The sequence below is a fragment of the Notamacropus eugenii genome, chromosome 5 (genome assembly GCF_028372415.1).
Source record: "Notamacropus eugenii isolate mMacEug1 chromosome 5, mMacEug1.pri_v2, whole genome shotgun sequence".
Classification (NCBI taxonomy): Eukaryota; Metazoa; Chordata; class Mammalia; order Diprotodontia; family Macropodidae; genus Notamacropus; species Notamacropus eugenii.
In genome coordinates, this window is record NC_092876.1 from 61,304,937 (window position 1) to 61,331,872 (window position 26,936).

The window sequence follows — 26,936 nt, forward strand, 5'->3', positions numbered from 1 at the left end:
TATAGAAGGAATTTCAACACTCAGGCATTTATTCATTAAATAATCATTTATTTTTCTTTCCCATACTAGGCAGGCAAGCTTAGCACAGCTCTGCCCAGGGGCATTTCCCATTGAAATAGAAAGGAAACTCATTTGTCTCCTACTTTGGATCTCATATGACTTATTCAAGGAAGAGTCCTTCTTGGCCCAGGGGGTTTACTGCTGATTTCTCACCAGCCAAATGGCATCTTTGCTCTTTGCTAGCTTTCAACACTCTCTGGTGGGAATGAGTTCAGAAAATGGGCCTATTAGAAGGGAGGGGAGACAAGAAGAGAGGAGGAAAATTAAGAGGAGTAGGAGGGGAAGGAAGAGCAAAGATGAGGTCCTTGCACCTGGAGAAAGTGACTTGGGATGATGAGAAGCTGGGGTTTCTGATCAGTGATACTCACTTTCTCATTTTCTGTCTTATTCAGGTAATAATCTCTTGAAGGTAAGCCTAAGCCAGACTGGTCCACCTAGAAGAAAACAAAAGCAGTACTGGTGATTATCAAGAAAAGACCCCATATGTATCTCATTTCTCAAATATATAGGGAACTGAGCCATATTTATAAAAATAAGAGCCATTCCTCAATTGATAAATGGAAAAGGATATGAACAGGCAGTTTTCAGAAGAAGAAATCAAAACTCTCAATTGTCACATGAAAAAAATGCTCTAAATCACCACTGATTAGAGAAATGAAAATTAAGACAACTCTGTGTTACTGCCTCTCAGACGGGCTAACATGACAGAAAAGGAAAACGACAAATGCTGGTTGGGATGTGAAAAAACAGGGACACTAATGTACCGTTGGTGGAGTTGTGAACTGGTCCAACCATTCTGGGGAACAATCTGTAACTATGCCCAAAGGTCAACCAAACTGTGCATATCCTTTGACCCAGCATTACCACTACTAGTTGGTATCTCGAGAATATCAAAGACAAGGGAAAAGGAACCACATGTAGAAAAATATTTATCACAGCTCTTTTTATTGCTGGTAAAGAATTAGAAATTGAAAGGATGTTCATCAACTGGGGAATGGCTGAACAAACTGTAGTATATGATTGTGATAGAATACTATTGGAATGTACTATAAGAAATGACAAGGGGGATGGTCTCAGAAAAACCTGAGAAAACATGTTAACTGATGCAAAGTGAAGTGAACAGAACCAGGAGAAAAGTATATCCAGCAACAGCAATACTGTATGATGATCAATTCTTAAAGACTTAGCTACTCTAATCAATACAATAATTTAAGATAATTCCAAAGGATTTGTGATGAGAAACCTCCAGGGAGAGAACTGATGAACTCTGAGTACAGATTGAAGCATACCCTTTTCGTTTACTTTATTTTTCTTGCTTTTCTTCGATGTGGTTGTTTACAAAACGGCTAACATGAAAATATTTTAATGATTTCTTATGTAGAACTGATATCATATTATTTGGCTTCTCAATGGGTGAAGTAGGGGCTGGAGGGAGGGAGAGAACTGGGAACTCAAAATTGTAAATGAATGTTAAAATAAATAATAGAATGTTTTTAACAATCATAGATCAAAGTCATTGCCCAACTGAATCAAGATGTTGGTGGGTGAACATTGTATATGGATTTCAAGTGAGACTCTTCTCTTTGCATTTTAATTTTCTTTCTAGGGAAGGGAAGACTAGCCCAGGTTGGGACCTGGGGAGGGGCACAAATGTGCTGGGCGGATAACAGGCAAACTGCCCAGGTGTTTTCAGCCAGGCAGGGCTGCTCAAGGGCTGCATGTCTTCGCACATTTCAGAGGTTGGGGCCCCAAATGGCTCGTTGAGTGGGACTCACCTGAATCACATTGCTGTTGGAGTTCTTTGAGTCGGCACTGACGTAGACAGAGAAGAAAGGAGAAGTACGATAGTGAGCGGTGACCACCTGAAGGGTCTCCTGGAAGTTATCCTTGTCCCATGGGCCGGTGATATTCCAGCCACCAAGCTACAGGAGAAAAGTGAGAACAGAGGTGAGAATCTTGAGGACACAATAATGATTCATCATGCCATAACCCTGGGAGTTAGGGTATTAGGATTCTCATTTTACAGATATGGAAACTGAGGCTCAGAGAGGGAAAGAAACTTGCCCAGGGCTACAAAACTAATAAGTGTCAAAGCCAGAATTCATATTCAACTGTCTCCTTATTGCAAGACTAAAGTCTCCCTCAAGTTAGATGGGAATAAGAGACAATGAGATCAGGAGTAGGCACTAGGATAGACTTGTGTGATGGTCACCTTTGTGCAGTGGTCACAAGTCATGATTTAGAGAAATAAAAAATGACTGTTACACACAGAATGTCAGAGCTGGGAGGGCCCTTAGAACACAGAATGTCAGAGCTGGGAGGGCCCTTAGAACACAGGATGTCAGAGCTGGGAGGGCTCTTAGAACACAGGATGTCAGAGCTGGGAGGGCTCTTAGAACACTGAATGTCAGAGCTAGGAGGGGTCTTAGAGCACAGAATGTCAGAGCTGGGAGAGGCCTTGGAACACAAAATGTCAGGGTTGGGAGGGGCCTTAGAACACAGGATGTCAGAGATGAGAGAGTCCTTAGAACACAGAATGTCTTAGCTGGGAGGGACCCTTGGAATACAGAATGTCATAGCTTGAAGGGACCTGAGAACACAGAATGTTAGGGCTGGGAAGTCTTTAGAATGCAGAAAGTCAGAGCTGGGAGGGCCCTTAGAACCCAGGATGTCAGACTTAGGAGGGACTGTGTCCAAAGTCATTCATCCTATGCCTGGAGCCTTGGTTAGCAGCCCACAGGTCCCTAGCTCAGCTTGCTCACTGTGATGTCACAGAGAAGAAGATGAGAAAGAATGCTGAAAGGCCCCCTACCCATTTCCTGAGGGGGAGGGGAAAGGCTACTGGGAGCTCCCTCTACACAGAGAAGGTATCTCTCTCATCTTGGGCCAAGACCATCTGTCTTTCATACATATACCCTTCAAGGAAAAGGAAGTAGTGACATGGAGAATTTCCTGTTGAAAACATGCTACCATCCATCAGAGCAGTCGGAAGTGGAAGCAGTGTGTGGATCGCTACAGTGTGAATCACTACTGATTTCACCTCCCTGAGCCTAGTTTCCTCAACTGTCAACAAGAGATTGGGCTAAACAACCTTAGAGATCACCTAGCACTGATTATACACCTACTGTGTACCAGTCATTGTGCTCCTCTCTAGACTAGGATCCCAGAAGTGTGAGCTCCCTGCCTGGGAAGGTGATCCTCCGTAAACACAAGACTACTCTGTTACTACCTTATTAAAAGGCACATACACTTTAACGTGAGAAGTTTGTGTCTGTTGATAACTGTTAATGAGAGGCCCCCGACTGGAAGTGCAGGGGGTGAGAGATGGGGGGACAGCAGGGGGGCAGCAAAGCCAGCCCAGAGGGCAGGGAGCCCTACCTTCTCGATCAGCTGCATCAGGGGCTTGGCCTTCAGCTCCTCAATCTTGGACTCGTTCATGCAGGCCTGGTAATACTGCTGAGCCTTTCGCTCGGCCTCATTGGTGCTGGCGCTGGCATTTTCTGAAAAAACAAGAGGCAGTTGAAGGTGGGATCGCTAGTGAGGGAGATTTTACCCTTCTTAGACCAAACTCTCTCAGAAAGCTTTGGGCTTTCAGGGCTGAAAGTTGCCTTCAAACTTGGGCTGTTGGAGTGGAAGAGGGCTTTGACAGAATGTCAGGTCCAGAGTGGACCTTAGACCATAAGGTCAGAGCTGGGAGGTCCCTTAAAATAAAGCCTTTCAGAGCTAAAACAGAGCTTAGAATATAGAATGTCAGAACAGAATGAGGACTTAAAAGATCACCTGATTTGGCCTCCTGGCCCACTAGCTATTTTTGTATAGCCCATGAGCTAAGACTGGTTTCTAAATTTTAAAGCGAAGTCTTTTTGTATTTATTAAAGCCTAATCCAGCCCCTTGATTTTTAGAGATGAGGAGAGTGCTGCCCAGCAGAGGGAAATGACCTCCCAAGGTCATAGGTGCTTAAGAGGCAGAGGCAGGATTTGAAGATCCAGGTGTCCTCATTCATAATTCGTTTTTAGTTTTTGTCTCATTTTTTAGCTTTTATCCATGCTTTTTCCTTTTTGTATTCCTCCTTAGTAACCTGGGTGGACCGCCACCTCATTTTACCAATTGCATTTTCAGAGACCTGGAATGCTCTGAAAAAGGCAGACTCCCTGGTAATCCAGAACATCATCCTGCAGCTCTCTCAGGTGGAAAAGGGGGGCCGCTCTCCCCAAACTACAGCTGAATCAAGCCTTTTTAGTTGCCACCATAATTTCTTCCGTACTTTGGACTTCTTCTGCCAAAGAAGAGAGACGGTAGCACCAAGGATAGAACCCTGGGCCTCAAATCAGGAAAGCCTGAGTTCAAATCCAGCTGTCAAGACATTTACCAGTTGTGTGTGATCCTGGACAAGTCAATCTCTGGTTGCCTCAGTTCCCTCAACTGTAAAATGGGGATAAGAATAGCACCTATCTCACCTATTGTGAGGATTAATTGAGATAATATTGATAAAAGCCTGCACAAGTGCCTGACACACAGTAGGGGCTCTATAAATGCTTATCCTCTCATTCCCCAAACTTTAGGCTTGGGAAGTTTGAGCCACAGGAGGCCTTTTGCTTTCCATTCTGCCATAAAACTCTCCCATTTGGAGTGGGGAAGATGGAAGGGAGGGAGAAGGGATGGAAGGATAGGTAGATCTGTTCTGATTTTCTGATCACAGCTCATCTTTTTTTCTACTTAAGGCTCATATAAACTACTCAAAGCCTCATTCATTATTAATTTCCCCTCCAGGTACACAGCCTATTTAAAGACTTGTTTTTTCATTTCTCTTTCCCTTCCCTCATAAACTGCATCTCATTTCATTCCTTGCTCCAGGTTTTTAGTTACCCTTGAACATCCGGGTGATTTCTTTATATTTTACTCTCTTTTTTCAGCTAAATTATCAGAGACATGGAATCTTCTGATAAGGGCAGACTTCCTGACAGCACCTGTTGTTGTCCTGTGGTCAGAGTTGTACGATCAATGTTTAAGCTGTAAGGGACCTCTTAGAACACAGAATGCTAAAACACCAACTGTCAGGCCTGCAAGAATCCTTAGAACACAGAGTTTCCAAGCAGGGAGGGAACTGAGGACCTAGAATTTCAGAACACAGAGAGAACTAGAAGAGAGAGTAGACCATGGACTGTTAGGGTATGAAATGTCTAGGCTCAGAGGGAACATGGAGCATAGAATTTTAGAATATGGAATGTCAGAATAGGAGGCATCTTACAACACAATGTTAAAACTAGCAGAGAACTTAGACCATAGGATGTCAGAGCTTGAAAGGACCTTAGAATACACAATGTTAGAACACAGATTGTCAATGCTAGAAAGGTTCTGTTTATTGAAGTCATTCCTAGCTTTGACATCCTGTGTTCTAAGGGCCCTCCCAGCTCCTGCATGCTATGGTGAACACAGCAGCTCAACAATTCATATTTAATTTGTATTAAATAAGGCTATGCCATGTGTCAACTTCTATTACATTGATGCTGACTTTATTTAGTCATCTGAAATTGTATTTGTAAATAATAAATTTCATACGGTGGTACTGAGACATGCCATAACTGACCATGAAGAATAGTTAAGAATGGAGGCTGTATAGTGTAGTAGAAATAATAGCAACTTACAAATCTAAACTAATTTAAGGTTTATAGAATGTTTTAAAAGCTTTCATCTAGGAAGGGAGAGCAGGAAGCCTTCTGGGAAAAGCAGTGGTCTTCTGTGCCATAAGATGAGAAAAAAAGAAAGATAAAACAGAGATGAGAGAAAGAGGAAGGAGAGGGGCTGAGAGAGAGGAGAGGGAGAGGGAGGGAGAGAGAGGGAGGGAGAGGGGGAAGAGAGGGAAAGAGAAATAAAGAGAGAGGAGGGGAGAGAGGAGAGAGAGAAGAAGGAGGGAGGGAGGGAGGGAGGGAGAGGAGAGGGGGAGGAGGAAAGGTCAGAAAAGAGGAAAGAGGGAAAAGAAGAGAAAGAAGATAAAGAAGATGAATAGGAGGGTGGGCATAAAGTAAGGGAAAGAGGAGAAGAAGACAGGAAATATAGGAGGGGGAAAAGAACAGAGGGAGAGGAGAAAGGAGAAAGTACAAAATGGAGGAGCAGGAATGCAGCAGAGGGGAGAAAGAGAAGGAGAGAGGGGAAAGAGGCCTGAGATGCCTGAGAAAAATGAGAAATGAGGGAGGGGCAAGGAGAAGGGAAAGGGAGAAAAAGGGAAGGTTAGGAGTAGAAAAGAGAGAGGGAGAGAATGAACTAGAGAGAGGATGGAGGAAAGAAAAGGGGGCAAGAACAAGGGAAGACGAGGTATAAGAAATAAGCAGAGAAGCTGCAGTGGGATACAGAAGGGGAGAGGACTGGGGAGGGGGCTACAGAGGGGGTTGGGGAGGGGGCTGGGGAGGGGGGCTGGGAAGGGGGCTGGGGAGGAGGATCTGGGAGGGGGATCTGGGAGGGGGGCTGGGAGGGGGTCTGGGGAGGGGTCTGGGGAAGGGCTGGGAAGGGGACTGGGGAGGGGTTGGCAAGGGGACTGGGGAGGGACAGGCACAGGGGAACTTCCCAGGGCTCCTTGCCAGAGAGAACATCTCATCTCAGAGCAGCCGGCTTTCCAACACAACACTCTTGTTTGCGTGAGAAAGCAGCTAGGAGAAGGGAGGGGGAGGAAAAGAGATGTCAGAGGCGAGTCACACAGAGAAACCTGCGTTTCTATGGGAACCCCTCCTCAGCATCAGCCCAGAATCTGCTCTTCCCTCCCTCCTGCCAAGAGAGGAGGGCTGAAGGGCTGATCCAGAGGCTGGGGTCAAATACCAGGGCCCCCAAAAAGCAGTAGCTTCCCCAGTTCAAACATCTGGCTCCAGTTTAGACCATGAAATGCCAACGCTGCGTGGGGGGCAAGGGGAGGGCTTGCCCTGAGCCAGGTTGTGTCCGCCCTCCCTCTCCCTCAGTGGCCAGAGGAAGGTCACTAGAGATAAGGGATCCAAACAAAGGCATCAGAAAGAATGGTGAGCTCGGCTCCCAGGCTGGGCCTCCTGAAATTCCAGTAAATTATCAAGCTTGGGAGACTGACCCCCCCCCGTCCCCCATTCCCTCTCCTCCCCACAACAGGCTAGCCAGAAATGTATCCAACACAACAAAGGTGGGGGAGGAGCCTGATGCACCAGGAGGCCCCGGGAAGGCAGAGGCAGATCTGGGTTTGACTGCCAAGGACCACGAGGTTCTAATCCAGCCACTGCCACGTAGGGGCAGGGAGACCAACCACTGGAAAATCATGTCACTTCTCTCCACCTCAGCTTGCTTATCTTGTTGAAGGGCGATAAAGGCAATGCTTACTTCCCAAGAGCTGATGTAAGATTCAAACTAGAGAATCAGTATAAAGGGAAGCACTCTATGCCTGCTGCTAACCTGATGAGCAACATGCTCTCTGAGTCAAGAAGCCCTGGGTTCAAGATAGGGATGGAGGAAAGAGAAGTAGGCTTGGAGCCGGGAGGCTCGAGGGCTCACCTCATGTTTCCTACTCCAATGAAACCACAGGTCTAGATCAATTTTTTTTAAAAAAATATGATTATTGCTGTTAAGTTTTCCTAGGAGGGGGCTTATAATACCGAAAGTCAGAAAGAGGAGGGGGACCTTAGAACACAGAAAGTCAGAAATAGGGGGGAACCTGGAACACAGAATGTCAGAGCTCAAAGAGACCTTAAGGATTATCTCATCACAGGATTATAGATTTAGAACTGAAATGGACTTAAGAGATTTTCATGTCTAATTCTCATTTCAGAGAAAAGAAAAATGGGTCTCAAAGTAGTTAAATGCTCTGTCTAAAGTCATATAGCTAGTGAATACCTGAGGAAGGACTCAAACTCAGGTCTTCCTGACTTCAAGTCCAACAGTCTATCCATCACACCAAGTTGCCTCTCCTCCAATCCCTTCATTTTACAGATGAGGAAACTGAGGCCCGGAGAAGGGAGGCTAGTTGTCTAGCAGCACACAGACAGGAAGTAGCAGAGGCTCCACTTCCAGATTCTCCCTTCCTTCCCCTATTGGTGATAGTATCAGGGTCTTCCAAGTCTATTTTCATTCAAAATATGGGCTGATTTTACTCAGAAGGGGACAATATTGGTAAAAACGAACTCACAGTCAAATGGCACTTATTTCCTTATCTGTAAATTAGGGATTATCATTCTCCCATGAACTATCATTGAAGTGTCTTCCTTACAACAACCATGTAACAGTTCATGTTTGAGAGATGATATCCATTTTATGTATGAGAAAACTGAGGCTCCACATGGGGGGGACTGAATTGCTAGTAAGGCTCAGGGTAGGGAAAACTCAGATTTTCTGACTCCATTCCATCCACAGCTGCGTTTTTTCTCCCTTAAAATTCCACCTTTTTCACCCGAATACAGAGACCACATGGACAGGTCATCCTAACCACTCCACTTTGGCCCCAGCTTCAAAAGTGGAATAAATCACATTCAAATATATTTGTTGTTTTTCTGGCAAGAGAGACACCCATGGGAAGGACCCTGGGATAGCCTCCCAATGGATGATAGATTCTAATGGAGGCAGAGGTTAAGAGAAAAACAGCAAACTCCCACTTTTAAAGTGCTTCACAGTTTATAAAAGTACTTGGGAATCAGAGGATCATAGATTCAAGTTGGAAGTGATTTTAGAGGTCAAGGAGTTCAGCCCTCCCATTTTACAATTGAGGAAACTGAGGCAGAGGTTTGGTGACTTGCACTGGGTTCACACAGTTAGTAAATGTCTGAGACAGGATTTGAACTCAGATCTTTCCAATCCTAAGCCCAGTGCTCTATGACCTATTTGCTAAGGAAGAGAAATACCCTGACTCTGGCTTTAAACTGAGATTGTTACAGCAGCCAACACACAATACTCATCACCATACAACGAGGCCATGCTATCGTCACTTTTTCCCTACCATGACCCTGTAAGCTAGATAGGGTACAGACAATTATTCTTTATTTAGCAGATAAGATGACTGAGAATCAGACACAGGAAAGTGGTTTCTCTATAGGCACACAGCAATTTGGGTGGACTTGAATGGAGATTTCCTGATCCCCAAGTCCATGGCTCTTACACTAAGGCAGAGCCAAAGCTTTCTGGGAGGAAGCAGCTTCAGGAAGGAGTTTTTCTGCCAAATCTGGGCTGTCTTGTAGCTAACTACCTGGCCAGCAACCCTGGTGTGACTGCTGTGACAAAAAGCAGCTGTCCTCACAGTCGAATGCGCACAGCTCTCTGGGCAATTCAGAAGGCTCCTTAGCCATTTACATTATGTCTGACAGGAAGCAGAGGGTACAGCTTCAGTCAGAGTCCTGCTTAGCAAGGGATGGGGGATTTCCTCTGAGGATCGGTCTGTGGCATGGAGAACCTGCTTTCCCAAGTTCTCTCTCAACCAAGTCCCAGGCTCCTGATGGGAGAGTTCAGACAACTGCAGATGGTATCTGCACAAACGGGTATGTGTGAGTGTGTGTGTGTGTGTGTGCATGCGGGCATATGTGAGCATGTGTGCTCACATGCAACCACATGTTTCTGACCAAACAGGGCTCATGGATTACATTCCAAAGTCTAACGGAAGTGGGAAGGCAGAAAGAACACCAGACTGGTGAGTCAGAAATCCTGGGTATTAGTCCTGGTTCTGCGACCATCAGCTCTGAGATCTTTGCTAAGTTACTTTCTTTCTCTACACTCCAGGTTCCTCAACTAGAGAATGTAGAGGCTGGACGAGATGATCCCCAAGGCTCCTTTGAACTCCAACATTCTCTGTTCAGATGTTCTGATGTTCTATGTTCTAAGGGCCCTCTCAGCTCTGACATTCTGTGTTTTAAGGTCCCTCCCACCCCTGACATTCTATGTTCTAAGGACCCTCCCTCTGACATTCTATATTCTAAGGGCCAGTCCAATTCTGATAGTTTATTTTCTTAGGTTTCCTTCTACCTCTAAATATTTCATGTTCCATCTAATATTCTATATTCTGTGACCCTCTAAAGCTATGGCATTCTATGAGCTAATATCCCAAGTTTCAAAGTTCTTTCCACTATGGCATCTTATATTCTAAGGTTCTTTTCAGCTCCAGCATCTTACGTTCTAGGTTTTTTTCAGCTCTGCTCTTTTCATTTCTGACATTCTACATTCTAAGGTTCCTTCCCTTCTAACTCGGATATTTTGTGTTGTGACATCCTATGGTCTAAAACTCTTTCCTGATTTCATGTTTTTCGTTCTAACTTCCTAGATCCTAAGGTCCACACTGCTCTGACATTTTGGGTTCTAAAGGTCCTCTCTACTCTGGCATTCTGTATTTTAAGGCTCCCTCTAAATAAAATTCTGAGTCTGAAGTGAGTACTTTTTCTTTCCAGTAAGTTTATGGTCCAGGGAGAAATACTTTCCTTTTTTTTCCCAATGTAATTTTTAAAAATACAAAATCTCTCTCTTACCATGACCTTTCAAAGGGAATAAAATAGTCTCTGGGGCATGGGGAAGCACCCAGGTCAGGAGCTGCCATGCTAGGCCTGTCCTGAATGGGTCTGTTATTAATTCCACTCAGTGTTATCTAGTGGGGCCAGGCCCTAGTGCCAACAGAAGCAACACTGGAGCTTTGTTTGTGCCCTACATCTCACATGAGGGCAGTCTGGAATGTTTGCTTTCAGCATGATGGACACGGTTCACATACCCAGAGAACTAATTCCTCCCAAGAGGCTCCAGGCATTTCTATCTCACCTATTATCTTCTATCCCCATTCTCTCCCCAGCCACCCCTTGCAACAAAAAACAGTTTTTAACAGAAAAGAAAAAAATTCAACAAAACCGAAAAAAGAAAAAATTCAACAAAACCAATGAATATATTAAAAGTAGCTGACTTGATATACAAAGTTTCATAGCTGGTTTTACTTATTTCACTGTTAATAAAGGGCATGGTGCCCTGGAGAACATGGCTTGTGGACCTAGACCTTATATCTACAATATTGTAAGCAGCCCAAGCAAGGTGGAGTAAAATCACATTTAGGGTCACAGGGCCTTTCTTTTAAATCCTGGCTTTCTCTTTTTGACTTGTGTGATCCTGGGCAAGTCACTTCCTCATTCTGGTCTTAGTTTCCTCTGTTGCCAAATGAGAGGATTGGAGGAGATTATTTTGAAAGTCCCTTTTAACTCTAAATCCTAGGATCCATCCTTACCAAAACACACAGGAGGAAGGGGTGCCAGGCTGTGTGAGCCCATATCCAAGCTCCACTCTAGCAAAAGCCTACATGGTTCCTCTCTTTAGGTGATGGGAGACTGCCTTTCATCCCTCCACCCCCGCTCACTCCTTGCCCCCACTGAGGGAACAGCCAGGTCAGAAGTTCCCAAGGAACTGTGGGAATGTTTTCAAGTGGGGTTGAAAGAACAGACAGCAGAGGGTGAAGGTGGTATGTGGATGTGACTGGTACAACTGAGGATAACCGCAAGACTCATCTGTCCATCTCTTCACAGTTTAGCTCTCCTCCTTTCTCACTGCTCGGCCAAACCTAAGCTGGGAGGGTGGCTCAAGGAATAGTGATACAAAGCCATTCTACTTCAATATCCACTCTCCCTTGACTGGTACATAATGAACATACCTCACTGGCCAATGGGTGTGAACATGGACTCAAGCATTCTAGAATTTAGCCCAAGGGATCTTAAACTTTTTTATGTTGTGGACCCATCTGGGGACAGATGAAGTCTATGGACCCCTTCAGAAGAATGCTTTTAAATGCACAGAATTAAACTGCAAAAGAAAATAATTATATTGAAAGCCAATTCCTGCCCTCAAGGAACTTAGAATCTAATGAAGGAAAACTATACACAAGAGGAAGATGAAAAGATTTTAAAAGGCCAAAACAGCATCTGCAGGTTTCAGATTCAGAAACCCTCATTTCGAGTTAGAAGGGATCACAGGGTCCATCTGATCCAACTGCTTCCTCTTCAGAGAGAAGGAAACTGAGATCCAGAAGGAGGAAAAGAGACTTGTCTGGGTTACATAGTACTCAATCAACGATCATTCATTAAGTGATCATTATGAGCCAGCTGTTGTGCTGAGAAAGGGAACAAAGACTGAGTTTATAGCTTGGTTCTGATTCTATCTATGAGACTCTGGGGTCAAGGGCCAGTCCCTCAATTTCCCTGAGCTTAAGTTTCCTCCTTCATGGGGACCCCCTTCTGTGAGTAAGGAGGTATGAGATCGAGTATCAATTCTGAGGACCAGCTAGTTGCAAAGGTAGGTGGGAGCCTGATTGTGAAGGGCTCTGAACACCAGGCTGAGAAGTCTGTATTTTATTCAGAGAAATGGAGCCACAAAAGTTTTTTGAGCAGCAGGCCTGGGAATCAGAGCCCACCAAACCAGCTCCATCCTGTCAGACTACCCTCTGGGCTCCAAATCGTTTACTTTTCTTTCCTGGGCACAGACCAAGCCTATTTACCAGCCTCTCCTCTCCGTCCCTAGACCCCCATCCAGATGTCAGAGAAGTCCTGAAGTTAGAGTTGGAAGTGACCTTAGAGAACGCCTAGGACAACTCCCTGACTTTACAGATGAGAAAGCTTGAGGCCCAGGAGAGGCTGAATGTCTAGTAAAGGTCAGCCAGATAATTAAGTTGTACAGCCAGGACTTGAACCCTGGTCCTCTAACTCTTCATCCAGTGGTCTTTCTAGAACACCAAATTGCTCAGAGGCAGCTAGACAACATGATGGATAGTGACGGACTCTGGAGGAAGACTTAAATTCAAATCTTGCCTCAGACCCTGGTCAAGTCACTTAAGCTGTGTCTTCCTCAGTTTCCTCAACTATAAGAGGGGATAATGAAAGCCCCTACATCCCAGGGTTGTTGTGAGGACCAAATGAGATAATGTAAAGTGCTTGGCACAGGGGCACAGTCGGTTTATTTCCTTCCTTCTTCAGTCTTCATTGTTGATCCTGGATCCAATTCCCTTCCCATGAACTAATACCCCTGGTTTGGGTTTCTTCCATCCCATTTCACAGCTTGGCAACTGTGTAGCTGGCCCTGAGTTGACCATCTGTGGGCTCATGGCTCAGTGCTTACTGCATTAAGTCCTTTGGAGCCCAGAACACTTGGGTATGCGGAAGCTGGGACCTGCTGTACGTGGGTCTGAAGGGCCCCTTCAGGTGTATGTGAAAGGAGGGACAGAGGAAGGATCTGCCGAAAGAAATGTCAAAGTGGAAAGGACAAGTGAGCCCTAGCCTTAGGTCAGAGGTTGGGGATGGAGGTAGCATAGGGAAACCAGGAGGGCTAAAAGGGGTGGGGTGGGGAACTGATGGTAGAGGAAGCATGAAATCTAGGATCTTGGTCTTTTAATGTAAATTAGAGTACATGTGTACAAATGTACCTGAGAAGGAATGGGAAGGGAGAGAAGGAGAGATGGAGGGGAGACAGAAATAGTGAGAGAATGAGAGAGGGAAAGAGAGAAAGGAAGAGAGAAGAGAGAAAGAGGGAAGGAAAGAGCAAAAAAGAAAGAGGAGAGACAGGAGAGGGAGAGAGGAGGAGAGGAGGGAGGGAGGGAAAAGAGAAAGAAAGACAAGACAGAGAAGAGGGGGAGGAGAGAGGAAAAGAGAAAGAGAAAAGAAAGAGGGAGGGAGAGAGGAGGAGAGAGAATAAATAGTATACCATTCTATCAGAAAAAATGCCTCAGTGATGATGATTCCAGACACTGAAGAGCAAAGTCAGAGAAGGAAAACTTTTTTTGTTGTATAAAAGGAATGCAAGGCACAGTATTTTTATGTGAACTCCCTCCCATGAGTCATCCCCACACAGCACAGCAACAAATTGGGCAAAACATTCAATGGGCAACCTGTTAACTCTGCTGCAAGTTCTCCTCGGCAATAGGCAATAAACACAGAGTAAGCACCTACTATGCACCACGTACCGGGCTAAGTTCTGGGGATACAAATATAAAAAGGCAAAGAGAGTCCCTGCCCTCCAGGAGCTTTCTATAAGAGGAAGATGAGGAGCAGAGGGTGGAGGGAGAAGTTGGGCAGAGAAGTACCAAAGGAGTCCGGCCAGGGGAGAAATCATGCCTGGGTTGGGCTTTCTTCTCAAATGGAGGTTTGGACGTCACAGCCCAACCAATCGGAGAAGGGAAGGGTGGTAAGGAGATGGAGATTTTGATTTAATTATACCCCTGGGTCTTTATACCATGTAGACCCCATAGTACAGTCATCTACTTATAAAAAAGAGAATCACTGAATCTGAGACTGGGAAGGGATGACAAAGTCTCACCTCCCTATTTATATATGATAACACTGGGGCTCAGAGAGGCTGATTTGTCCATGGTTGGCCACACAACAAGTTAGTGGAAAAGTTGCTCAAACCCAGGTCTGCTGCCTGTTGTTTCAGGGGCTGTCCCATTACACTCTACTTTTCTATGAGGCAGATTCAGGTCAGGAATAACTGCCTAACAATTAAAGTGGTTCAAAAGTGGAAGGGGCCATCTCAAGAGGTGGTCGATTCCCCCTTGCTAGAGATATTTAAAGGTTAGACTATGTGCAAAACTTTTTTCTTTTTAAAGATTAGAAGGAACAATTGATCAGGACTCCCAAACTCAGAAGTAAAGACCAGTTTTCCCAGGACTTCCCGATGTCCCCTTTTTTACCAGGAGTGAAGACCCACTTCCCTTATTTTTTATGTGAACTTAAGCTAAAGGGAAGCCCTTCTCATTACTTACTACGTGCCAGGCACTGGGCTAAGCATTTTACTATTACTATCTCATTTTACCCTTACAACAACCCTGGGAGGTAGGTGCTATTATTATCCCCATTTTACAGAACTGAGGCAGACAGAGGTTAAGGGACTTACTTAGGGTTATACAACTAATCTCAGGGAAGATTTGAACTCAGGTCCTCCAGACTCCAGGCCCTGTGCTCTATCCACTGTCCCACTTAGTTTCCTTGAATAGGTGCCTTATAAATACTAGTTGACTCAAGATCAGTAGTGCCCAGATTCTTATGCCTTTTCAATAGTCTGACCCTTCCCCTTCATCCTAACTTTCCCCCTCCCCCAATGCTAGGAGGGACTCACCCAAGAGATGCTTCATGATAGCTTGGTTATGTTCCCAGAGGTTGTTGAAGGTCCCCCATCGGGAGTGGCCATCAGGCACAGGATTGGCCTTTATCCAGCCCCCACAGGCATAGCTGAAGAAATCTTGGCAGGGGTCCACTGTTTGGTCCAAGGAGTTCAGGATGGAGCTGGTCACCGAGATGCAAGCTTCACTCAGGCACAGAGCAGGGGGTCCTCGTAGGAAAGGCAACAAGGGGTCAGTGAGAGGCTGTGGAGGATGCTGACCAATAAATGAACATCTATTAAGTACCTATTATGTCCTAGGCACCATCCTAGCACGGGGTACAGTTTCATTTGACAAATGATGATTAATGTGGATACTAATCTACTATATGGATACAATGTAAGCTCAGCAAAGGCAGGGCCTCTCTTGTTGCCACATAGTGAAGACTCCTCAACACTTATTAACAAATTGATTAACTGATTGTAAGCAGAGAACTGTTCTGGGTGATGGAGGAGATGGGGAACTTGCCCTCCAGAAACTTTATTTTTCTGGGACGGTAGGATACTACTGCTGCTACTGTTGCCGCTGCTGCTACTACTACTAGTACTAGTACTGCTGTTGCTACTACTACTTACTACTATTCGTGCTACTACAGCTGTTGGTACTACTACTGCTGCTGCTGCTTCTGCTGCTGCTACTTACTACTATTACTGCTACTGCTGCTGAGTCCAGTACTCCGTCCATTAAACCATGCTGCTTCTCAATAGGGCACGGTATTACATAGACAGCTAGGTGATACAGCAGTTGGAGTTCTGGACTTGGAGTAAGGAAGATGTGAGTTCAAGTCCCGCCTTTGACATCTACTAGCTGTTGCCCTGCCCCCTTTGTCTCAGTTTCTTCATCTATAAAATAAAGATGATAATAGAACCTACACCTACATCCCGGAGTTGCTGTGAGGATCCAAGGAGATCACTTCTGTAAAGCACTCTACAAACCTTAAAGTGTTATTAAAGTGCCTTCTAAATACTATTATAATGAGCTATTATGAAAAAGTACATTAGAAAGGCACAAAACTACTTTGAAGGCTGATGAGAATTCTCTTATTGACTGCAGGAATGAATAAAAACTTGGGTTTTAAAGAATGATTAGGAACATAATAGATAAAAAGGAAGAGAAAAGGAGTTGGGGCATTTTTAGCATAGTGGATAGAAGGAACAAAGATATGGAGGCACCAGATCATATGGTAGGCAGCTAGGTGGCAGAGTAGTTAAAGTGATGGACTTGGAATAGGAAAGATCTGAGTTCAAATCTTGCCTGTCAGTCAACAAGCATTTATTGCACAGCTATTCTATTCCAGGAACTCTGGTAAGTGCTACAGATACAAAGAAAGGCAAAAGACAGTTTCCTCATTTGTAAAATGGGAAAAATAACCCCTTACGTAAAAGAATTGTTGGGAAAAGGGAATACTATGGCCAAATAGTAAGAATAATCAAAGTTTATTGAATTAAATTGATCTATGTCAATATCTGTTGGAAATCTGCTACATGCCCAGCACTCTTACCTAATAGGGTATATGTAAAGTTGAACATGTTACTGAAATTGAGAGCCAGTAGACTTGGGTCTGTATATTGGCTTTCTTTTCTTTTCTTTTTTTTTTTGATAAACAGACAAGTCACTTTCCTTTTCTGAGTCTCTGTTTTCGGGTCCGTAGAAATAAGGGGGACTGGATTAAACAGTGGCTAAAGTCCTAGCCAGCTCTAAATCCAGTGAAATTTCAGCCCTCTCCCTTCCCCACCCTCACAGAGTCTGATCAGCTGGCCTTATCTAGGAAAGTTGATGGACATAGGCAGTAAACCTTTATCTCCTGCTTATTCAGGTCACTGTTGCTATAATACTTCAGTTCTATGGCATACTGGGCCAAGGTCTTATATGGTCTCATGGGTAAATCTAAGTTTATTACTTGGGAGAAGCTGTATAGTGTGTTGCAGACAACAACTTAGAAAGGAGAGACAGCCTGCTCAAAGCTGGAGGCTTGGAACCCAACAGGTCTGTCTGTCTTTCTCCCTGCCTTGGCCCTGAGTATGACTTACACCATACCATGTACAATATACAGGACAACCATAGTGGTGCCTGAACTCAAATTGGCTGTTTGGAGGCTTGGGATCAGGATTCAAATCCCACTTCTGACTATCACTGAACCTCTGTTTCTCAATTTTTTTGAGGCACATACGTGGCTTCCCATTCACTCCTATCTATTATCCTTTTTTCTTTCCTTAGTTTTTCCACTTAAGAATTCAGAGCAGTGAGTCACTGATGTTGACATAACATTAATCTTGAGGATCTAATAAAGGAACTAGAGAGAGGACTCAGGATAGATAGGAGAGCTAGCTTCAATTATTTCATGGGTTATCACAAAGAAAAGGAATTAGCCTTGTCCCTTTGCCCAGGAGGGCAGATCAGGGAGCAGTAAGTGGGAGACGAAAAGATTTAGGTTTGATGTCAGGAAAAAATCCTAACAATTGGAGATGCCCAAAAGTAGATTAGAATGCCTCCACCCTCAACCAACAGAGGTCCTCAAGACTGGATGACCACTTATGAGGGAAGAGGTGGAGAGATTTCTTGAGAGGCACTGGGTATATAACAGATAGGGTACTGGACTTGGAGTCAGAAAAGACTGGATTCAAACACTTCCACCATGTTGTTAACTGTTCACATATCTGGTTCCTCGAAGACTATACGCTCCAAGAGCACTGGGACTTTGATGTATTTTTCTTTGGGTATGTGACCAGGGGAAAATAACATAACTTCTCCAAATCTCAGTTTCTCTGCCTGTAAAACAGGGATCAAGGCACTGTGGTACTCCTGAAGAAGTGTTGATTTGTGAGGCCAAAGAACCGAATTCAAATCCTGCTTTTTTAAACTTACTTCTTGAGCAACCTTTAGACAAGTGACTTAATTTCATCTCAAAAATGAGGAGGTTGGATGACCTCTAAAATCACTTTTGGCTCTAAATCTTTGCTCCTATAATAATCCTAAAAGGTGGAGAGGTTGATTTAAACTCAAAACTGGGAACAGCTTCCTAATAATTAGAGATATGTGTCCTATGTTAGAATGGTGAGTGCTGTGATATGTGGTGAGTTCCCCATCACTAGATGTATTCAAGCAGAGGATGGATGACTACTTATTAGAGAGGGTATGAAAGGTACAGATTGGACTTGATGAGATCTCTTGCAGCTCTCATATCTTGTTAACTACATCAGATGCTGGCTGCTTGTGCATGGCAGTGGAAGGGTGGAGACAACAACTCTTTGAGTAATAAGGACTATTGACCCTAGAAGTGGCCTTTGAGAGTGAAAAAGAGGGTGTGGGCTGGCAGGTGTTGGCCTCTTCTCCCTTTGTAACCACAGTGCCGCCCAGGGCTCCAGAAAGCGACCTGTGAGCTTATTAACATCTGATGACAAACAGGAGGCATTTCCAGACAGAAACACAGTAACAGCAGAAGAGATCCATATTTCAGGAATCTCGCTTTGGATTTGAAGGACCAGGCTTAGCCTGGGGAAAAATACTAATGGCTCCCATTACTAGAGTACTTTTTAATTTACAAAGTGCTTTCCTCAAAACATTCCTTGGGGGGGGGGGGGGTAGTGTAGGTTTTCTTATACCCATTTTAGGGATGAGGGTCAGAAGGGAAATGACTTGCCCAAGGTCACACAATTAGTGCAATGCAGAGCCAAGTCTTCACTGCACTGTAGTGCATGCGCTCTCTCTCTCCTCTCTCTCTCCCTTTTTTTTAATCTCTCTCCTCTCTGTCTCATTTTCATCTCTCTCTCTTCTCTTCTTTGTATGCCTGTGTCTCCTCTTTCTCTCCCTTCCCCCCCTCCCTTTTTTTTAATCTCTCTCCTTTCTCTGTCTCATTCTCACCTTTCTCTCCTATCTTCTTTGTATGCCTGTGTCTCCTCTTTCTCTCCCTTCCCCCCCTCCTCTTTCATTCTCTCTCTCTCTGTTTGTTCTCCTTGGCATCCATTCGTTCTCCTACCAGAGAAAGCACTTGTTTGCCTGCTGACACACACAGATGGCCTTGGAGCACGCAGCCAGGAGGACCCAGACATCCTCATCCTCAGCCCCCCTTTCTCTCCCTCCCTTCCCAAAGACTGACCTGGTCAGTCACTTTCTGGAGAGCTTGAGATAATCTTTGGAAACAACCTGCTCTTTATTTTGCTTCTCATGTTTGCAAAGGCACCTGCAGTCCACGCCAGGGAGGATTCTTCTGAAATGTGAACAAATATGTACGGAGGCACCCAGACATAGCTCATAGGTGGGGATGAATCTCAAGGCTAATCAGGGGATTTGCTCTGACAGGCTTGATGTTTGCTCAGACATGACCAGTGCCAGCACTCACTGGGTAACCAGTTTGGTTGGCCAGGAGAGCCAGGCTACCTTTCTTACCACCTTAGCTGACGAGAAAGCATGGGCCTGCCTCGGGCCATGCCCGGCCCCTGGCTGTGCTGTGCTCAGTGGAGTCTTGATAAATAACACTGAGGAGGAGAAGGTGGTGTGGTGGAAGGAGCTGGCCTCAAATCAAGGAGATGTAAGGTCAGGTCTGGCCTCTGACTCACTCTGCTTCTGAGGCAAACTCTGCCACCCCACCTCCTGCCTCTGGGCATTGTCTCTGACTGTCCCCCATGCCTGGAATGCTCTCCCTCCTCATCTGTGCCTCCCAGCTTCCTTCAAGTCCCAACTAAAATCCCACCTTCTTTCCACTTTCCTGATCCCTCTTAGGTCTAGTATCTTCCTCCTGTTAATTTATTTTCTATTTATCCTGTATAGAGCATGTTTGTACATATCTGTTTGATGGTTATCTCCCCATTAGCCTATAAGCTCCATGAGGGCAGGGACTGTCTGGTTTGTTTTTTTTTTTTGTATCCCTATGGCTTAGCATAATGCCTGGCACATAGTAGGTGCTTAATAAATGCTTACTGACTGACTTACTCTGGCAGAATGACCCTGGACAAGTCACTTAACCCTCTCTGTCCCAGGCAAATCTCAAGATAAATGCAGGGCTGGTTAACAATGATCTAGATTGGCAGATAGTTCCCTCACCAAGAATTCAGGCTCAGAAGAATTAATTCATTTGCCCAAAGTCATCCTGGTCATCAGTCAGTGGTAGAGCTGGGGTTTAAATCCAGGAGACAGATTTTTAAAAGACTTCCTGACTCTGGAGTCAGGAAGACCTGAGTTCAAATCTTCCCTCTGACCATTGCCACTTAATTGACCTTGGGCAAATTGGTTTCCTTTTCTCAGTCTCCTCAGCCATAAAATGAGGAAGGTAGACGAGTTAGGTCCCCTCGAGTCCTAGGATCATAATCTCTTATGCCCCATCTAGTGACCCGCCCATTCTGCCACCCTTTACCATAGATAGGTCTCTCTGCCCCTTCTAGATGCAAGGCCTTAGAGCAAGGCCTATGTTTTATTAATCTCTGCCTCCCCAGCACTCAGCACAGGCCTTTGACATTTAAAACCTGCTTGTTATTGAGTGACCCTTAGCAAATCACTTCAACTTTCAGTACTGTAGGTAACTCTCCCAGAGAAGTTGCCAGCCTGTACCTGAAGAGGGATTCTCCTTATCTGGAAGTTCCCTATACCAAAAAAAAATCAAAGGTCTAGTCTTTATCCCTTTTGCATTGCAGGGTCACAGACTTAGAGTTAATAGGGAGTTCAGGACATAAGGCTTCCATTTTACAGAAGAGGAAAGTAAGTTCCAGAGGGCTTAAAGGATTTGCCAAGGTCACATGGAGAGTAAGCATCAGAAGCAGGGTTTGAACCCTCTGTACCCAAGGCCTGTTTCAGCCAAGAGCAGGAAAGGAGCAAGCGCAGTGAAAGGGCTGGCCCAGATGGCACTTACTAGTTTTGTACTGGAAGGCCAAGACTGCCAGGGATGCCAACAGCCCCAGTGTCAAAAAGACAATCACCACCGAGAGGCGTTTCTCGACATGAGTTCTCTCAGCCCAGCAACTCCGGCCATTCCTGGAGCCTCGGAAATTCACCTGCAGGAGGTAGAAGAATTAACTCCAGATTCTTCTGTACCAATAAAAGCATCCCCACCCAAACATCCCCCTGGAGGACACGGTCAGCCTAGTGGGAACAATGCCAGGGAGACATCTGGGCTGCTCTCCCACCTTCAGGTGGGTCTGGTTCCCAGGGAATTAGCCCTAATCCGGTAAAGAAATCCCCGCCCTTGATGGGCAGCTCAGATTTGCTGCTCAAACATCAGGGATGCCAAGGGCTGAGCATGAGGAGGGTCTGTGTGTTTTTAAAGTGTCACTTGATATGGGGGGGAGGTTAGGGAGTGGGGAGAAAGACAACTTTCTCTAATTCTTCCATTACCACATCCAGGAAAGGGCAGGACACTGGACCTTTGAAGGCCTTGAGTGAACATTCCAGTAGGACCTCCGCCACCCCAACCTGGAGGTGGAGGCCAAGAACTGGAGTCTGAGGAGCTGGGGCGATGTCCTAGAGGGGGCCACAAAGACTTCTGTGGCTGTGGGCCTTTCATTTCACAATCCATCTTTGGAGGACTGTAGTTGGAGAACTGGAAGGGACCTTAGGGGCAATCAAAGCCAACCTTCTCATTTGACAGATGAGGAAACTGAGGCTGAGGAGGCTATGTGATTCAACTGGGGTCACACTGGGAACAGGGGCAGGATTTGAACCCAAAACCTCTGATTTTAAATCTGGTTCTTCTTCCATCTTATAGATGAGGAAGCTGAGGTCCAGAGAGGTTAAATAATGACTTGCCCAAGGTCAGATGGATAGCCAATGCCAGGGGTGGGATTTGAATTCCAAATCCAGCACTCTCTTCCAATATACTGTGCAGCCTCTTATGATGTTTTCTCATTCGTGAAATGGGAATAATCATACATGCACTCCCTACACTGAAAGGTTGTAAGGGAAGTATTAAGTTAATGTCAGCTATTATTCCCTACCCACATCATCCCAGAAAGTGCTACTGTTCCTGACACCTCTTAGAACGAATATGTTCCCTCTTGACTGTGCCAAGTGCTTTCTTACTACTTTATGTATTTTCAGTGTATTATTTCATATGAGAAACACCATGGCAGAATGGGTCAAAGCCAGGGAGATATGAGTTCAAATCTGACACCAGATATAGAAGCTTGGGATCTTGGGAAAGTCACTTAACAACTCAACATAACTTAATAACCCACAAAACTCCCTAAGACTTCAGTCACAAACTACTTGTCCAATCAGCACAGTGGAGGGAGTTTCCACATTAGGGATTTCCTCCACACTGTTGAAATCACAGGTCCAAAACTAACTCACTAAACAAGTAAGTTTTGTATTAGAGTCACTTGTGCTTGACGTGCCTCTCCCCCCAGTCCCCCTACCCCAGCCTATCTGTGATTTCCATGAAGGCAGGGGTCATCATTTAAATAAACTCAGTCCTTCTCCCAGTGTCCAGTACAATGCTGGGCAAACAGTAGGCACTCAATATGCGCTGAATTTAAAGCACAAAAACATAGACAAAGTGGGAACTGAATATCTTCCATCTACTCTATATGAATTAACCCTTTCAAATTGTGCTGCGGGAGAAGAGTTTTGAGAGTCCCTTGGATAATAAGGACAGCAAATCGGTCAATTCTTAAAGAAATTAATTCAGGCTGTTCACTAGAAAGTCAAAAACTGAAGGTGAAGCTTAAATATTGTGACTATGTAATGAGAGGATGGGACTCATTGGAAAAGACCTTGATATTGGGAAAGACTGACGGCAAAAGAAAAAGGGGATGGCAGAGGATGAGATGGAGATAGTGTTACGGAAAAAACAAACAAGAGCTTGGACAGACTTGGGGGGTAGAAGGGTCTGGCATGTTGTGGTCCATGGGGTCACAAAGAGCTGGATATAATTAAACAACAATGACAATAATGGACGAGAGAGGGATAGAAACAGGGCCCTGTGATTTCACTAATACAGGGAACTCTAGAGGGAAGACACACCCCTCTGCTAATGTACTTTTTCTGTAAGTGAAAGTCTCGGTGAGCTAGCTGCAGCGTTGAAAGAGTCACTGAGGACTTGAGGACAGTATGGGTCAGGAAAGCACAAAGCTCAGGTCTTTCTGGTTTGAAGACCAGCTCTCACTCCACTAGGCTGCCTTCCATGGAACTTGTACACATTCTGATTTATGTACATGTTGCCTTCCCCATCAATCAGAATGTAGCCAGTTCTTTGGCGACTGGACTGATTTTTTCTAATTAAATTTTTTTTTCCATGAGCAAAGATCCCCATCTCCCATTCCCACTCCCAACCTTCACCCCACCTTATCCCCCACTGAAAAAGAAAGAAAAACAAAACACTTGCTACAAACATGTATAATCACGCAAAACAAATTTCTGTACTGGCCACATTCCCTACTCCCTAAAAAAGTTTGATTCCACGGTCTGAGGCTTTTACCTCTCTGTAAGGAAGGTGGGCAGGTTGCACGTCTCATCCCTAGTCCTCTGGAATCAGGGCTGATTAGGACATTGATCAGTTTTTTGAAATCGTCTGTCTTTACGATGTTGTTGTCACAGTCTAAATTCTCCTAAATTTTGCTCACTTCGCTTTGCATCAGTTCATATAAGTTTTCCCAGATTTCTCTGGAACTATCCCCTTCATTTGCACAATCGCATTCAATCCATTCATATACCATAACTAGTTCAGCCATTCCTCAAATGATGGACAACCTATCAGTTTCCAATTCTTTGCCATGGAAAACAGAGCTATAAATGCTTTTGTATATCCTAGTTAGAGTTTGTTTTGCTTAGGGCTAATCCCTCCCTTAATCTTTAGTTGTTGTTCAGTACTGTCCAACTCTTTGTGACCCCATTTAGGGTTTTCTTGGCAGAAATATTAGAGTGGTTTGCCATTTCCTTCTCCAGGTAGTTTTACAGATAAGGAACTGAGGCAAACGCGATTAAATGACTTGCCCAGGGTCACAAAGCTAGTAAGGGTCTGAGGACAGATTTTAACTCAGCAAGATGAGTCTGCCTGACTCCAGGCCTAGTGGCCTATCCACTGTACCACTTAGCTGCCCCCCTCTTAATACTCTTTCTCAACTCCCCCTTCTTTATTTCCCTGTTGAGTGAAATATACTTCTGTATCCAACTGTGAGTGTGTGTGTGTGTGTGTGTGTGTGTGTGTGTATTCTTCAGAGGAGAGTTTGATTCAAGTGTCAAAAACTCTCTTCTGCCTTCTTTCTTATTTGTAGAGACACCTCCTTGCATACCCAACTATGCGATATATTTTCCTCTAACCTTCCTCCCCTTAACCCTGCTCCCACTGTGTTCTTTTCCCCTTTATAATGCCCCCAATAAGCAGGCACGGAAAGTAGAAGCTGCTGGGTTCCCAAGTAGCACCTTCCACGCTGGGGACAGCTGTTATTGGTATGTCAATTATTGTTTATGAGCTACCTCAGTCTGAGCTCCTCTTCATTGCAACTCCCCTTCCTCCCACCCCAGGCCTGTTGTTTGGAGCAAAATTAAGTAGCTCTGCCCCTCCTTCCCCTCCTTCCCCAAGGCTGCCCTTCAGATACCTGAAGATGGCTCTCTTGCTTCCCTCCGTGTCTTCTTTTCTCTAGGCTAACCATCCCCAGTGCCTTCAGATAATCCTGAACTCATCCATCAGTGAGTCACTGATCGGGATTCTTGGGAGGAACCAGAAAAGGGAGAGGAGAGGAGGGGAGTGGGGGAAACAGCCTATTTTAATCAAATCACCAAGAATTTGCAGTCAAACTGATTCTGAACTAAACAGGAAGGGCTTCACAATTAAGGGAAGTAGAGCCGGCAGTCGGCTGGAAGGCTGAGTCCCCAGCGCATGCATATGTGGACCCCGTCCCAGAGACACCCAGGCACCATCCAATCTAACCAGGCCATCGGATGGGGGCATCTCTGGTGACCTTGGACAATTCACTTAAGCTTCTTAACAGTAAAATGAGGAGGTCTGGTCCAAATAAAATTACCAAGTAAATCTAGGGGAGGGCCCTAACAGTGGAATGTGTATGGTGGGGGAGGTGGAAGGATAAGAAGCCCCATGTAAAAGGCAGCATTTGTAAAGTTATCAACAATTCTCCACTTGAATATCTCCAATGATGGCAACCTCACTACAGATCAACAGCCCAGTTCACTTCAGGGCTGTCTTTTCAGATAGCCTGGGACCAGGCTGGGGATGAAGGAAGGCCCAAGGAGTTCTGGCCTCTTCTAATGTGGCTGCATTGTTTCCTGTAAAGACTGGGGCCTCTGGAATCAGAGTCTCTCTGAAAACCATAAGGCCACAGCACCATATGGAAACATCTGTGTATACAGCACTATGAGACCTGAGCAAGGCTGTTAAAATGACTGATGGTTTAAGAGTCACCAGTTATGACCATAAGCCACATAAAACATGGCTGTTTGTCTTGGCAGTCTGGACAGGGTCCTGATTAGGTGTGATTGTGCTGGAGGTCGCCAGAATACCCCAAATGGCTACTCTCTAACAGGTCCAACTGTCTCTACTCTCCCCCTCTTCCGATCCATCTTCCAACGTGCCCAGACTAATCTCTTGTGCATATATTTCAAGAGGGCAACTCCTTAGCTCAACCATCTTCACTGGCTTCCTACTACTACTGAGAAAAGTTCAACTTCCTCTGTTGGGCACCAGTAGCACTCCAAGCTTTCCCTCCTGTTTCTCCTTCTCACACACTCTACAACCAAAGCCAAACTGGTCAGCTCCCTATTCCTTGAATATGCCCAGCATCTCCTAGCCTCCCTGCCTTTGCTCCTGCTATCCCATATGCTGAGAATGCCTTCCTCCTCCTTCTTTATCCAGTAAATCAAAGGGATCCATCATATGGAGTAGTGGAAAGACCACTGGGATAGAGGGTTGTAAATCCGTTCTCTGCCCCTCCGTATCAATATGACCGTAGGCTTCAGCTTCCTCATCTGTGAAATGAGGTCTCTTTCAACTGGAAATTTACACTCTTTTCCCAAATCCCCCAATTCAATAAGACAGCTGTTGTCTGGGACCTCACTTACAAATTTTTCTTGCCCTTTTCAAACATACTTAACCAGAATGTATATTATGATTACCTGCCCTTATGTCTGATCTCCTCTCAAACCCTCCTAGAATGGAAACTCCTGAAAAACCGGGACTACATCTCATTTAAGCCTAGCAACAGCTCCTTGTGCCTAGCACAGACTTTTATCCACAATCAATAAATGTCTTCTGAATTCTCTAACCGGGGATGCCAGCGGGTGCTACCTAGACAAAGGCTAGAAATAACTGATGTCCTGGATACTTCCTTGCCTCAGGTCCCCCTGACTGCAGTCCCTCCTCCACTCAGGTATCGGGTTGATCTTCCTAAAGTAATGGCCCTCCTGCCCCATTACCTCCAGGATAAAAGAAAAAGTCCTCTATTTGATGCTTGACACTAATCATAACCTGCCCCCAGCCTCCCTTTTCTGTCTTTTTGCACCACCTGTTATCCAGTAACATGTCTTCTCGGATAAGATGCCAGAAGCTCCCTTTCACAGATCCAGCCATTTTCTCTAGCTGTCCCCATGCCCAGAATCCTTTCCCTCCTCATCTCCACCTCCTGGCTTCTTTCAAGTTCCAACTAAAATCCCACCTTGCCCAATTCTCCTTAATGCTGCTCCCTTCCAATTTTTATGTCCAATTTTCTCAGTCCATATCTTGTATGCTGTTTCTCCCATTAGATTGTGAATTCCCTGAGAACAGGGACTGGGTTTTTGCCTTTCTTTGTATCCCCAGCGTTTAGTGCGGTGCCTGACATAGCGTAGATGCTTAAT

The 26,936-nt window shown here is 45.0% G+C and overlaps 1 protein-coding gene and 1 long non-coding RNA gene across 5 annotated transcripts in view; one reads left to right on the forward strand and one right to left on the reverse strand.

The window, feature by feature from the left end:
- ECE1 (endothelin converting enzyme 1) overlaps nt 1-26,936 on the reverse strand; it is a 173,702-nt gene that overhangs the window by 48,427 nt on the left and 98,339 nt on the right. For 2 of the 4 annotated variants that reach the window (XM_072609194.1, XM_072609192.1), the window contains exons 3-7: nt 21,004-21,145; nt 15,119-15,331; nt 3,439-3,560; nt 1,836-1,982; nt 429-494 (exon numbers count right to left, since the gene is read on the reverse strand). In XM_072609194.1, the coding sequence (XP_072465295.1) occupies nt 429-494; nt 1,836-1,982; nt 3,439-3,560; nt 15,119-15,331; nt 21,004-21,145 (690 nt within the window). Of the gene's footprint in view, nt 1-428; nt 495-1,835; nt 1,983-3,438; nt 3,561-15,118; nt 15,332-21,003; nt 21,146-24,685; nt 24,802-26,936 lie in introns of those variants that run through there. The other 2 variants (XM_072609195.1, XM_072609196.1) reach the window with 2 other exon arrangements.
- Nucleotides 9,016-10,413, forward strand: LOC140504364 (uncharacterized). The gene is made up of 3 exons (XR_011967077.1): nt 9,016-9,534; nt 9,623-9,683; nt 9,773-10,413. It is a non-coding gene; the product is annotated as an uncharacterized lncRNA (long non-coding RNA).